Source organism: Priapulus caudatus, unplaced genomic scaffold, assembly GCF_000485595.1.
Source record: "Priapulus caudatus unplaced genomic scaffold, Priapulus_caudatus-5.0.1 Scaffold207, whole genome shotgun sequence".
Classification (NCBI taxonomy): domain Eukaryota; kingdom Metazoa; phylum Priapulida; class Priapulimorpha; order Priapulimorphida; family Priapulidae; genus Priapulus; species Priapulus caudatus.
Window position 1 is genome coordinate 236,073 of NW_014577268.1, and position 15,547 is coordinate 251,619.

The window sequence follows — 15,547 nt, forward strand, 5'->3', positions numbered from 1 at the left end:
GCTATAGTACTGCTCAAGGGTCGTTGTCGTAACAGGTACTAAGATATGTACCCGAGGTACATATATGTATCACAAAAGAGTACCAGACTTGTACTACAGAAGTGTACCCTAACCCTAACACTAACCCTAATCCTAACCCTAACTCTAACCCTAACCCTAACCCAACCCTAAACATACCTCATATAAAAATATAAACATAATACTAAACAACCTAAAACTACCTCGGGTACATATCTGTAGTACCTGTTACGACAACGACCCTTCGTGCTATAGTACTAGAGCTACGGTATTCGCTGCAGAGACGACCACCAGGATAAGATGGAAGACATCGTCCACCTTAATTGCCGCGACCTCATCACTGATCTCGCTACAAACTATCACGTGGGACAAGGTCCGCACAGCCACATGTAGTGGACGTTAATACGAACAAGCTGGTCGACTGCGATCGAAACAGCATGCCAGAATTCCGCCATGAATTGCCTGCGCCACTGCAGGAATACTCATCAGTTCCGGGATCATCTTTACACAGTAGATGCGTCATAATCTACAAAGACAGAGTCGTGATCCCACCGTCACTCAGACATGACTGTTTCGACGGCCCTTCATGCCGCACACGCAGAGCACGTCATCGATGATTGCAGAGCGAGAAATATCCTGTTATAGGCCTGTGAATACTCCGCATCACTGCCGTCAGAAATAGCTGCACCCATTGCAACCGAATGGCAGCCTTCACAGCCTAGCGCACCGCCAACACCCACAACACCGCCGGTATACCTATTCCAAGAGTGTGTGCTGATTATTTCCACTACAACAGCCGACATACCTGGCAATCGTTGACAGATACTCCAACTGGCCTATCGTTGAAAAGGCCTTATGTGGTCCACTGGCTAGTTAACAGGCCTCCGCAGAGCATTCGTCACCTATGGCATAACCCGACGAACTTGCATCTGACGTGACCCTGAATTTACTGCTGCCGCAACCGCGAGTTCATGAAGAACTGGGTGTTCAGTCACGCTTATCGTCTGTTGCCTTCCGCCACAGCAACTGTCGTGCAGAAGTCGGAGTGAAAACTGTCAAACGACAATTATAACTGACAACACAGGACCATATAGTGAACTTGACACAGACAACTTCCAACGTGCAATGCTGCAGTACCGAAATTGCCCAGATAAACACACCAAACTCTCCCCTGTGATGTGCGTCTTTGGCAGAGCTATCACGTGGGACAAGGTCCGCACAGCCACATGTAGTGACGTTAATACGAACAAGCTGGTCGACTGGATCGAAACAGGCATGCCAGAATTCCGCCATGAATTGGTCTGCCCGCCACTGCAGGAATATCATCAGTTCCGGGATCATCTTTACACAGTAGATGGCGTCATAATCTACAAATAATCTTGTTAATTTTTAACGTTAATTTCTTATGGACAAGTGCTCCTAATCAAACATTGAGTTATTCACCATAAGTATGATAAAGACATCTCCGAAGATTTATGCTTTCGTTTCATGTGTTACTTTTAATCAGTCAGTCATTGGCACCTCTCTCTAAATACAGACATACCAATGACTTGGGGGGATAGACAATAATATACCACAATGTAACTCTCTTTTCTATTGGTTTCAGATTGAGTCCCATCATTTGTAATCTGTATTGAATAAAGACTGCCCGCGTTCGATTAACTGCCGCAGGCATTAATTCGATTAACTGCCGCATTAACTGCCGATTAACTGCCGATTAACTGCCGCAGGCATTCGATTAACTGCCGCAGGATTAACTGCCGCAGGCCTGCGGCAGTTAATCGAACGCGGGCTATAGTACTAGAGCTACGAATACCGGAGATGATGTTGTGGTATACATCCCGCTGTGTGCACAGATCTGGTGGGGTGGTGCTGCTCTGTGGAACGTGCCTGATGGCGGAGATGTCATCTTCAAGTTGCATTTTGGCGGGGTCACCAGTCGGGTGGCGGGAGAACGTATTGGAAAACAAATCAATGCAATTAAGTGCATAAGTACACGAGCCTCTTTTTTCTGACGATCAAGGGAGATAAACTAGGAAATATACGGAAGGGACACACCAGTACGTGAGATGCGACATATGATACCAGACGATATATCTTTGTAATTCCCAAGCAAAATCCCATGTACTGTGTTCGTATGTTGCTATGTTCGTATGTATGATGTATCGATGTTGCTGTTCGCTGATTGGATGTCCGGGTTGTGTGCTCTCAATTAACTAACACACGCGATCAAAGTTTATTCAGTGTGTCCGCTATATATTTGCTGTGGTGCTACTGGTATATGTAGGTCAAGAGTAACAATTGCGTTGATGGGTTCAACTGTCTTTCTCCGTACACGGCAGCCGGCAAAAGTCAAACTCATTTAAATTTCGCCGTCGCCGTGAAACCCGGCTGGCGCCGTGCCGTGTCAGTGGAGACTGCGCCATAAGATATAATAGATTTGAACTTTCCCGGTAAGGGTGAACGGCGCCGTTTCCGTGGCGTTCCGTGCCGCGCCGCGTGTGTGGAGACGGGCCTGCGCTAGATGGGTGTACCAGGTGAACTAGACTCGTCCACGGGCACTTGGAGCACGTTTCACTAACAGAAAGATGATAAAAAACACGAAATGTGTTTACTGCAAATGCGATGCATTGCATTCTGGGTTCAAGCTCTCCCTTTTTCCGAGGGCAGTGGCTGGTGGTACGGCAGCCGTATCTCTGATTTACGAGGCTGGAGGTACCAGCATGTGACTCCATTGTACATACGGCAGGTGCCAGTGTTGTTGCGGCATTCAAAACCGAATTCGGACCACTAAACGAATGTATGTACTACTTACATTCATTTATTTGTTTATTTATTTACTTAGTCATGTTTGATCGAGGACACCTTGTTCGTGTAATTAATGATGTACAGTTTGCTCTCACTGGTTCTACCTGTCAAGATCGTGCAAACGTGCATTATTGTAATCCCCCGCGACGAAGTCGGCGGGGATACTATGGTTTCATGTCTGTCCAGCCGCCGCTCGGTCGGACGCAGACACTTTTCCTTCCGCTCTATAACTCGGCCCCTAATTAACCTAGCGCTACCAAACTTGGTATACTTACACATCTTGGGGAGAAGGTGTGTCGCGTACCGAAACCAGGTCACTGCGACCTTTATTTGACATTGACCTTAACCTTGGCCTTTATCATATTTCCTTTCCGCTCTATAACTTGGCCCCTAATTGACCTAGCGCGAGCAAACTTCGTATACTTACAAATCTTGGGGAGAAGGTGTGTCGCGTACCAAAACCCCTAAGGCAACCAATTTTAACATACTTGCACATCTCAGGCAGATGAGTTGTGTAACAAACCTTTGTCTTTGTGACTTATTTAACTTTACCTACCTTCTACGTCTTTACAGAGGTATTTCATTCATACTAGATCACGGGGGATACATATGTAGTTGGCGACAACTGCCCTTTCTAGTTAAATTAGGATTATTTGTTGTACACATTGTCTGTATGTTCAACTTCTAAACTGCTATATTGCTCTCACTGCCCCTCACTCTCTTTCTCCTGTCAAAAATTATGTATTACTATCTAGATACTAGTAGATATCTATGATCTGGACTCTCTGCTAGCCATTGCTTGCTGGAATGTCGGAGGGACATAGCTGAAAGAATAATGCCTACCAGTCGCCACCGTACCAGTGCTCTCATGTCCACGTCGTTTCCAGTTTTAAAGTTTGCCAACATGGTCGCCGAGGGTCACAATAAGGGCATGACACCATTCCCTGGCCTGCAGACGGCCATGCAGTGATACAAGGGCCGTTCTGCCACCACAGTCACGACAGCAACTAGTGCCTTACCTGCCCTGGTGACACTGGGGACGTGCTCAAATGTGAGGAAGTCAGTGGAGGGTGTTGCGCCGTGGAGACTAAAGAGTTATACTAAGTCGTGAAGTGAAGTGTGTTTGATAGGAGAATTCATGTCGTGTGCATATCTTTACGTTGGGTTGTAAGGTGCTGCGTCGAAAAGGGAGTTATCAAATTATGTACGAATAATTCGAGCACGCCCTGAGTGGGTAAGTATAGTTATACTCAGTCGTGAAGTGAAGTGCGTTTGACAGTGTCGTCTGTTTGACAGAAAAAATTCACGCCGTATGCGAATCTTTTAGTTTACTGTAGAAGGTACTGCGTCGGAAAGGGAGTTATTAAATTATACACGAATGTGCATATGTGAAACTAGACGTAGCGTTAGGACGCAAGTAAAATATTATGCGATGTGTAGGAAAAGATCTAGGATAGCTGTAAACTTACGCAGTGTATGATGTACGCGACACTTCGTATGTGACGAGCTAATAAAAGCAATTGTGATGTTATAATACACTGGTGTCTTTGCTTGCTCTACAATACATGTCTGTGTGTGTCTTTCCTATATTACGTGCACCTATATAATTCACTGCGGTGACTGCGTTATCAGTGGCAGTAACGTATTGGAAAACAAATCAATGCAAGTGTGTAAGTACACGAGCCCCGTTTTTTCTAACGATCAAGGGAGATGAACTAGGAAATATACGAAAGGGACACACCAGTACGTGAGATGCGACATATGATACCAGACGATATATCTTTGTAATTCCCAAGCAAAATCCCATGTACTGTGTTTGTATGTTGCTATGTTTGCTGATTGGATGTCCGGGTTGTGTGCTCTCAACTAACACACACGCGATCAAAGTTTATTCAGTGTGTCCGCTATATATTTGCTGTAGTGCTACTGGTAGGTCAAGAGTACATAATAGAGATCGTTATTATGTGCTCTTGATGTAGGTACAGGTATGTGTGGTATATTAGTAGGGCCACGTGGTGAGCGTGCTCACTGTGAGGTGGGGACGTGACAGCCAGCGATACATACGTAGTGACACAAGCTGAATATCTTGCCGAGAAATGTCTGAATAGCTTGTGAAACGCTCTTCTGCATAACGAATTCGACTCTGCTCAAGGGCAACCAGGTTTCGTCCCCGTGCGATATTTACAAAAACGTTAACAACATCATCGTCAACAACGACAACAACAAACAAGAACAACTATTACTAAGTTAGTCGTGGCGACAGAAGCAGCGCCCCGACCAACAGAGAGACGGTGCAGAGTCGCGTTGCCATGGCAGCNCGGATCGGTACCTCCGAGCATGCTCTTCTGCTTTCACGTTTGCGCCACGTTTAACTCCCGCGCCGTGCCACAGTCCGAGCTGACTCATCAAACTCTGTGACGTCATATGCGTTCTCATCCTGACGCCCCGCAAGACTAAATCTCTGATGACCGTAAGTTCCTCACGGTTAGCCACTTAATTCACCGCAGATGCTCCACGGACTTGACCCACCTTGATTTAGGCGTTTAACCAAACTCCTCCTCGCCTCAGATTAGCGATTGCGCTTCCACGTGCCCCGGCCCTGACATGACACAGGGTTGCAATCAGCGATCAGCATTCCTGGGCAAGCACCGCTATCTACACCCCAACGGCTCCACTTACACCCTCATGCTGGCCTGCACCCCCACGGGTGATCAACGATACCACACCTATGCTTCTAAGCTGCAAGGCGCTACCACACTAAGCTCTAGGAACCGAACGAAAAGCAACAGGCGGCGTCCTCTCAGCACGCGCCACTGCTAACTCGCAGCCTGCTCCATGGCTGACACAGCTGCCTGCATCCAAACTTCCGGCCTCTCCGAGACAGACCAGGCACCACCCCGCCACTGTCCCGCACTATCATCTCACAGCGACATTCCGTGCAGATATTGCACCTAATGATTCCCTGCAATCTCTCCAAGTCGCCTTCGTTCCTCAGGTGAGTAGGGTCGCGAGACACCAAAAACCCCATCTGCGGAAACACACTGCCGCACAGGCCTTGGACACATCGAGTCGATGTATCCGCAAGTTAGGGAACTTCAAGCCATTGGCCGCCCAACGCCTAAGCCACGGCAGATCAACTAGCTCTCCCGCCAGGCCAAACGTCAATGCCTGAAGAGCTCTCAGCGTATATGGATGACACCTGCGACCCGCTGTCCAGTAAACACCTCAACTCCCACACCGCGATCCTTCCACGCTCAGCCTCGGGCAGCGGTGCCATGCCCCGCTCCCTCAAAACTGGCTTCGACTAGTGCTTTCCCGACAGCCATTAGTGCCCCTCCTACTGCACCGCTCACGCACTGTAGGGGTCGTCGTTCCCGTTCCTTCCTGATGAGTGCGTCTCTCAGCTTAGGGCAGGGCGTCTGCGGTATGGTCGGGTGAACCACCACTCGTACAAGTCCCTTTGCGTTGGGGACGCTCTGCAGGGGCACTCTGCTTTGAAGTGACCAGTGCGGTGGCACTGGTAGCAAAGCCTCCTCGGCCGGGTGACCCCAGCCCGCGCCTTCTGCCTCCCGATCTCTGTTCCTGGCCACGGGTGACAGCCATCTCCCGTCCATTCTGCTTGAGCCTCGTTCTATCTCACGCCTCCGATTTCAGGTATGCGGCTCGATGCCTCCGGTTTGAATCAACCGTGGGCGGATACCGCCTTAACCCATAGCCCCTCTCGGCCTGGCGTCGTCGCCGCCCCAGCCATGCCTACCGCCCACTCGCCGGAGCTCTGTAAGATCGCCCCCATGCTTTGACTCTGCGCGCGCACTCTCGGCCAGTTCCTTTGCAACCCCAGGGTCAAAGACTCCCTCTGCAAACTGTTCAAAGGAGGCGCAGTCTGTCGACCTCGCCCCCTGACTTGCTGCCTGGAGGCTGCGTCACGGCCAGGGAGAACTCGAGCAGCGACTTCCGCCCACTCGCTTCCTGTCGGGTCCGCCCCTGTAAAATTCGCCCCAGGACCTTCCTGAGAGCAGACTAGAACCTCCAAAGGTCCTCTGTAGTAACTACTGCCGTAAATGCTGGCGTTGGCGTGCGTGGAAGGGTCAGGGTAGCATTCGACCTAACCTCCTTTGCCCACAAACCCTCCAGCCCGCTGATAAGGAAAGTTACTTCTGGGACTCGGGCACATTCCCCCTCCCAGCACCTGCCTGGGCATGCCGCGATGCCAAGCAGAGAGACCCTGCCGCGCCCGAGATGGTACCCGGCGTCTGCGCCTTGTTCGACGACCACAGACGTCTTCAAGTTCGCCGTACCGCTATCAAAAGCGGTCCTGCGGCCTCATCCAGGTCCTGTCGCTAGTTTTGCCACGACTCAACTGGCGCTGCGCTACGCACCTCTTCATCCCGGCCTCTCCAGCTGCCTGCTGCCAAGTCCGCGCCAATTCGGCAACGGTGCTTTCTCCGCCTGGTGCCCAGGCGCTCCAGCGCACATCTTTCCCCTGGCATATGCGTCGGCAACAACCCAGATCACACAGATCACTCACCCAATCACACTCATTTTATGGGGGCAAAAGCACCAAAACGGAGTCAACAAGTGGCCCTTCCTCACTTTACAGTGGAGGGAGAAGTGGAGCGAGCTTACTCACCCTACAAGCCAGCACAGCTAACACATGTACCCTTCAACAAGTTCGCAGAACCGTGCCATTACGCGCACCAGCCTCAACACAAGAAAATACAGTACAAATTTACCACACCAGCTGAATATGACAGGCTGTGTACAAATTACCGCACACGATCGCTCTCTGTACATTTAAACTATTAAACCGCATTGTCAGGAACGCTACTCAGGGAGCCCTCTCGCAGTTCTTCGCGCCGACGCCTCTGTCCCAGCTGACTTCCCCTGACCGTTTCCGCTCTCGACTTCTCTAACGTCAACTTAGCCTCTCGATTTCCACACGCACTCCCTGCCAATGGTGATGTACCGCTCTACGGTCGCTATCTTGTCAGCGATCGGCGCGCCCTCTGTCGACGTCAGACCTCGGCAGCCCTCCTCAGGCTCTGCGGGGCGTCGCTTGGTGGTGACTTAGGTCTCACAAGCCAATCCTACTACTGTGTCACATGAAAGCAAACTGCAGGGCCCCACTCGCTCATCCCACTTCCTGACCACGCAATTTAAGTGGGCGTTATGCGTGCACGCACACAAAACACAACGCTCTCGCCATGACGGTGACTTAAGAGCTTGTATTCAATTGACAGCAAAATTGTCACCAACGATCCGTGTAACACTCACACCATACAACGATGTAGTTAGCGACTGTGGCAGGCGCCCTGCAACCACAGTTACGTTCTGTGCAGGCGACCCCCTGCAGAAACACTACTCCGCGTAGGCGCCACAGTTCACTGCCCCGACATCACACGGCTCAGCATCACTAGCGTGTCATGAAATCCACATCTGCAACACACACGAGCAACAGCTTGTCAGCGATTCCTCTTGCCGACAGAGATGGCACGCTCTTTCTTTTCCGCGCAAAATCCACTAACAAAGGCTTTATCCTAAATCCCCCCTAGCTTTCTTACACTAACACCAGGCGCAGCCAACACTAATGCATGAGTAAGGTCAATGTACAAAAGCACAGCTTACAGACTTCCGAATAAGATGAGTGTACCAAAAACACACGCTCAACACAAGGATCCGCCGATTCCGCTTAGACTGCTCGCGCGGTGGAAGTTCCAGACGCTGGCACTTAACTATAAGCTTTAGTGTAGCGAAAAAAGATACTATGCCCGAGTAAAGGTCCGTAACCAGTCTAGCTGGAATCGTTGACGTTGGGATGCTAAATTACTAGCCACTTGGATTCCCTACGGTTGATTTGTAAGCCCGTTGACTGATGTTTGTTAGACTGAGGAATTCGCACTAGACGTTTCTCTGGCAAAAAAAAAACCCCGCCGCCGGCTGGCCGTCAGCAGCAGCAGCGCGTATGTTGCCCTGAGCCACAAAATCAGTGCGGGCGTCTTAAGGTCTACGAATGTTAAGAATTAACGCGCAAAACCGTTTCTGCACGGTTACAAAACTTTTCTGCTCAATATCCGTAGGTGAAACAGAGTAGGCCTAGCCTATAGTATAGAAACATTTAACCCGACCAGGCTGTGTGCATGACTAACGTCAATAGGGTATTCTAACCCTAGCAATACCGTTTCTTGGAGCTAAGAAACATTAAGAATTTTGTACTAAGTAAATACATAATCATTTACGGACTGTCGGATGAGTATTTCTTTTGAAATCGTATGAAATACAGCGAGTTGTATTTACGTTAGGCATTATAATTCTCTATTGAAACGCTTCAAGTGCCGTGCCTTAGTCTATGGAAAACTTACAAAGCGTGCGTACAGCATTTTGTGATATCATTACATCGTCCAGCGTGCTGCTTATGAGCAAAAACTTCGTCTAACCCGCTGCTTGTCGAGGGGGGCCCTGTATTGCTCTAATTGTGGCAGAAAAACTTCGCAGAAAAACTTCGAACTCGCCCTGCTCGAAGTTACCCTTGAGCGGTCCAACCCTATATATACGCCATATATACATGCACCGACTCCACCGGCTTATCCGCAACGCTCCTGCCTAGGATATACTCAAACATATAACTAGGGCTACCTCTATGTGGATTGATTTATGTGATTATTACGTCGTCATTGTTTTGTATATAAGTGTAACATTTCTATTGTACTATGGAATAGAGGCATACTAGGGCCAAGCGATAGAGAGAATCGGTCCCAACTAAAACCAAGTGTGCCTAACCCTTAACCCCCTTAATTCTCACCCTAACGCCTAACCCAACAATAACCCTAACCTAACCCTCAACCTATTATGATATGTATAATATCATTTATATATGATGGTAAATGACGTTGTTTTTCATTGGGAGCCATGTTCTCTATACTTGAACCGAGCATATGATTTGCGCATGTAATTATATATTATAAAAGCCAAGCTTATGCCTTTCGCTGCGAAGCTGCCCGCCTCGTTATATATGAAAGCCGGCTGACGCATAATAAAATTTACAATTTCATAATAAAACTTATTACATCACAGTGTAGAACTAGAAGTTAGGACGCGTGTTGACACTTTTATTGAATATTTTCATTGAACTTGCCAAAGAAGAGCCGGCTCATGCAGCTCAGCTGTTTCATGTATTCGCCTGCGTAAAATTAACCAGTTGAACAAACTAGCTGAACGGCTAGGATTACGGCTATATGGCAATAATTATGGGATCGACGGCGCAGTGGTTTGGGGTTGTCTATGTTCAATTAATATCGTGCTTATTACGTCGCTGCATTGTTGTAATATACTAGGTGAACATTTCTATTTACATGAACTAGCAGGCGTATTATTTCCGCATATTATTATTATAAAACACTTAATGTATCCGCTGCAGCCTGCCGCTCCGTTACATGAAGCCACTGACGGCATAATAAAATACAATTCATAATAAAAACTTATACAACACAGTGTGCGAAGTAGAAAGGTAGTTGACACTTTATAGATATTTCCTTAAACTTGCAAAAGAACCAGCAGCCTCAATGCCCAGCCTCAGCTGTTTCATTGTATTCCTGCGGTAAAAATTATCGACGTGGTTCGCGGGCAGCCTATGGATTGTGCGCCGGCCCTATGCATTTCGGCGGCCACGCGATCCATAGCTGCCCAGGGCGATGCATACTGTCGTAGGACGTTCCCCGCCGTCGCGCCTGTGCGGCCATTGCGCCGGAACTGCCGCGCAGATCTGCGCTTATAGCCGCTGGCAATCCGACACCTGCCTTTCGGACAACGGCTTCTCTAGTTATCCCGTCTCATCTGGTTATATACTGGGTTACAACATCGAAACCTGCATGTTGGCTGAATACGAAGGTTCTATACATTTCATTCGTTTACTCTAGATAGATTGCCATGTTACACAGCCCAATAACGCGGTAGCCTAATGCATAAGAATGGGGGAAACACTCGATATAATTCTCGAAAACATGGCTTTAACAACTAGACAGAGTACGTGCACTCACGGAGAGTGCATACCTCCGCGAGCGACATACGCCATACGCCATACGACTCACGAACACACGAATAACCCGCGATATACGCCAGAGTACTTACATGTACACGCTGGCTTGCTGCTCGCTCGCTCGTAGCAGCCGCTCGTTGCTGCTGCTGCGCCTCACTCTGTAGCACAGCTCGGCTGGCCTTCGCTCGCCGCTGAGCTGGCCTGCGCTGGCTCGCTGGCTGACGCAGTCTAATATCGATCGCTGCGAACACCACGCAACCACACTAACACACGCACACGAGAGCGAAAACATAACCTCCTCCAACTTCGTTGGGCGGAGGTAATGACAGCTAGTTCAGTTGTCAAAGCTGCTGCTAATAGGATAATTATTACATGTATTCACCATGAAATATAATGTCATCTTATGTCAGGTGAAGCACCCTGTTCCAGCCTCCGTGTTGAGTGGTACTCTGGACTCCTGGACGACGTCACGCTCGGATCGGGGTACGTGTGCAGGGCAGGTGTAACCCGTCAGAGGGCGCTACTTCTTCTTCCTTTTTCTCTCGTATTCCCCTTTATTCTTGTTTTCCTCCTCCTCCTCCTCCCTCGCTCCCGCTCCATCCTCCTCCTCCTCCTCCTCCTTCCTCCTTTCTCTTCGTCCCCATATTCCTCATTTCATTCCCCCTTTTGCTTCCTTCCTTCTCGCACTCCTCCTCTTTTTGTCCACATCCACCTTCTCCTCCTTGTTCTCCTCCTCCTCCTCTTCCTCCTCCCTCCTCCTCCTCCTCCTCCTTCTCTTCGTCCCATATTCCTCATCTCATTCCCTTTCGCTTCATTTTCCTTCTCGCACTCCTCCTCTTTTGTCCACATCCACCCTCTCCTTCTTGTTCTCTTCATCACCCTCTCCTTTATTATTTCTTCCTCATCACCATTCCCTTCCTCCTCTATGCCACCCCCTTGTGCTGCATAAAAATGCTGTTAAAAAAAAACCACGTTGCCGTCGCATTTACAGAGTGCTAAACCAGGACGTTCGTCTCTCGAGAGACGCGGAAGGCAGCGGGGAGCGCAGGGAGGCTGAGCTGGCGAGTCTCAGCGACGTCATACAGAAGCGTCTGCACGCGTCTCAGGTATGCCGCACACGTCTCAGGTATGCCGCACACGTCGCAAGTATGTCGCACGTATATATATATATATATATATATATATATATATAATATAGATATATATACTATATAATATATATATTATATATATACTAATATATAAATATAGATATATATATAGAGAGCAGAAAGAGTAGCAGGAGAGAGAGAGAGAGATGAGAGAGCAGGAGAGAGAGAAGCGAAGGGGAGAGATGAGGAGAGAGAAGAGAGAGAGAAAGAGAGACAAGAGGGATGAGAGAGAGAGAGAGAGAGAGAGAGAGAGAGAGAGAGAGAGAGAGAGAGATTACGTATCTGCTACTTATTCCCGTCAGAACTCTATCTATGTGTATGTATCTGCTACGTTATTCCCTCAGAACCCACCTGACTGTCGTTCAGCGAGGAAGCTGCGCTGTGACCTTGACAAGCGGTGTGGCTTCGCCTGCCAGTTCCACCACGTCGTATACTGCTTGCTCGTCGCCTATGCCAACCAGCGCACCCTGGTGCTCGACTCGAGCAACTGGTCTTACAGCAAGCGCGGTTGGGAGTCCGTCCTGCTGCCCGTCAGCGAGCGATGTACGGTGAATGACGTCACCCAGCTCGTGCCGTGGGCCGGTAGGTGACGATAGCGATTAGATGACGTAATCATTGGGTTACATCAGGGATGCTTGACATGACGAGGTGACATCTTGGATACGTGACTAAGGATTACCCGACATCAGGGTTAGCTGACGAAATTTATTCTTGACATCAGCGTTGGTGACGTATTGATAATTTACCTGACATCAGGGTTGGTGACGTATTGATTACCTGACATCAGGGTTTGTGACGTATTGATTACTTGACATCAAGATTTGTGACGTATTGATTACTTGATATCAGGATTGGTGACGTATTAATTACCTGACATTAGGTAAAATCGAGAATATTGAAACAGCACGTGACTCTCTCTACCTGTAATAGCAGCGATGGGAAACCCCCAATTATTAAAAATCAAGCTTTGGAATATAAAATTATTAATGAGATATGAAGGTGTTAATTATCGCCACGGAAGATTAATAAGAGATGAGCCGGGGAATGTTCGCGTAAACCCCGTCTCTTATTTTCTGTGGAACTATATCACTGCCCTGTAGAGTCAACCTCATATCAGCTATGTCCTTTTAATTGTATTTTTTTAATGAATGCTACCATTCCACTCGTTCTTCTACAGACGCCGTCGGTCGCCTTGACGACGTAGACACTGTCGATCTACCTATGATTGACGTCATCGAACCGAGGCCGGACTATCTGCCGGAAGCAGTTCCTGCCGACATGGCGCGCAGGCTGGCGCGCACGCACAGCCACCCGAGCGCGTGGTGGGTTGGCCAGCTAGCCGACTACCTGTTCAAGCTGCAGCCTGAGCTGGCGACAGAGATGCGCAAAGTAGAGGCTGAGCTCGACTTCGCATCGCCCGTTGTCGGGTAGGGCTTCATTCTCTCATAGAATCACGTGGCGTAGCGAGCTAACTATCGGGCTATGCATGGTGTGATATATGATATGATTTGATCAAATGCTAAGAATATACATTTAATACATGATTAATATATTATTAGCTCTTGATTTGATACATATGTAATCATATCGTATTTCACGCACCTGCTGCAGCGTACACGTGCGCAGGACGGACAAGGGTAAGAATATACACTAATACATAATTAATATTAGCTCTTGATTTGATACATAATGTATTAAATCATAACGTATTTCATGCTGCAGCGTACACGTGCGTAGGACGGACAAGGTCATCAAGGAGGCACTTGCGTATGACACCGAGACATACGTGGAGGAGGTGCGACGCTACGACGCACGGCGGTTGCACACGCTGCCCACTGCCGACAATGCTCCCAGCAAGATTTACCTAGCGACGGATGACCCAGAGGTGTTAAGTAGTGCCAAGAAGAAGTGAGTGCCAGCTATACCACCACCGCCGCCGTCGCCACCGCTGCCAAATCCCACCACCCACCACCACTATACCACCACCACCACCACCACCACTATACCACCATCACCATCACCACTCCACCACCACCACCACTATACCACCACCATCACCACCACCACCACCACCACCACTCCACCACCACCACCACCACCACCACCACCACCACCACCACCACCACACCACCACCAACCACAACACACCACCACCACCACCCACCACCACCACCACCACCACCACCACCCACCACTATACCACCATCACCACCGCCACTACCACCTCCTACTCTTCCTCTTCGTCGTCTTCTTCTTCTTGTTCTCATTCTCAACGTTATACTAGTCATGTTTGGTAAGTTACCTTTAAAACGTAGCCAACTATTGCCAATAAATCAGCAGCAGTACGCCATACAGTTGGTCTAGTGCTTGTGGCTGTGATTCACGAACTCGGGGGCATCCCCGCGCGCGTTGCTTCAGGTACGCGGAGTATAGACTTCTTGCTTAACGAGCGAGGTGACGGCGTCGGCGGGCCTCGACATGCGCTACACGGATGCGTCGCTCAGAGGCGTCATCCGCGACGTCTACTTCCTGTCGCGCACCGACTACCTCGTCTGCCACGATGTCATCTCACGTAGCGTGTTATAACCAGGGGCGCGTAGATGTATGTTATATATATATATATATTATGTATGTATATATATATAATTATTTATATATATTATATATAAGTAGAGAGAGAGTGGCTCTTACTATATATACTCTCTCTCTCTCTCGCTATATATATATATATATATATATATATATATATATATATAGGGGGGGGGGGGGGGGAGAGAGGATGAGAGAGAGAGGAGAGGAGAGAGAGAGAGAGAGAGAGAGAGAGAGAGAGAGAGAGAGAGAAAGAACGAGGGAATAGAGATAGATGGGAAGGAAGCGAAGAAGAGAGGATTAGAAGAGATGAATGAATAATGCATGAATGAATGCATGAATAATGAATCAATGCATCAATGAAGGAACGAACGAATGGCGGAATAAATAATTATACTAACAGCATGAATCGAAAGCGAAACCAGATGTATTAAATACCGATGCGATATCGTCGTTCCTCGCGTGTAGGTGTGCAGGCTGGCCTACGAACTGCTCAGTGCTAGGAACCACAACGCCAGCATGTGTGCGTCGTCAACGATCGACCAAAGTTACTACTTTGGCGGTGGCCGTATGAACTGGCGGCGGGCGCTCTACCCTCACACCGACCTGGAGCGATCAGATCCGCTCTCACCTGGTGACATCATTGTCGGCGAAGTGCCGAACCTGAAGAACGGTTACTCAATGGCGTGAACAGCCAACAGCAGCAGCGCCAGGGAGGCAGCTTTCCCACTATAAGGTCCAGACGCTCGTGCGGTCAGCAAAGCTTACCATCGCATACGACCCTTTCGAGCACGAGGTGGCGCCTCTGTCGGCGGACGTGGTGCCGGCGTGGCTTCCCGTCCCATTATAGAGGGCGTCCCGTGACGTTTTGCCTTACGTGGATATAGCGCATGTGGCGATTAATTCTAATCTGACGGATCCCTCGAAGATTGCGTTGTCGCTCGGGTGC

General features: G+C 48.9%; 1 protein-coding gene and 1 long non-coding RNA gene across 2 annotated transcripts; both read left to right on the top strand.

Annotated features, from left to right (window-relative positions):
- The first annotated feature begins 2,756 nt into the window (after nt 1–2,756).
- On the top strand, nt 2,757–4,362 carry LOC106807319. The gene is made up of 2 exons (XR_001393648.1): nt 2,757–2,818; nt 3,714–4,362. It is a non-coding gene; the product is annotated as an uncharacterized LOC106807319 (long non-coding RNA).
- A 6,937-nt stretch (nt 4,363–11,299) lies between these two features.
- On the top strand, nt 11,300–15,108 carry LOC106807318 (alpha-(1,6)-fucosyltransferase-like; the record flags this gene model as incomplete). The annotated part of the gene is given in 8 exon segments (XM_014809630.1): nt 11,300–11,340; nt 11,850–11,964; nt 12,354–12,591; nt 13,187–13,436; nt 13,732–13,917; nt 14,428–14,451; nt 14,454–14,581; nt 15,067–15,108. Coding segments are annotated over 8 exon segments (1,017 nt in total), but the record flags the coding sequence as incomplete, so codon positions are not given.
- Between the last annotated feature and the right edge of the window lie 439 nt (nt 15,109–15,547).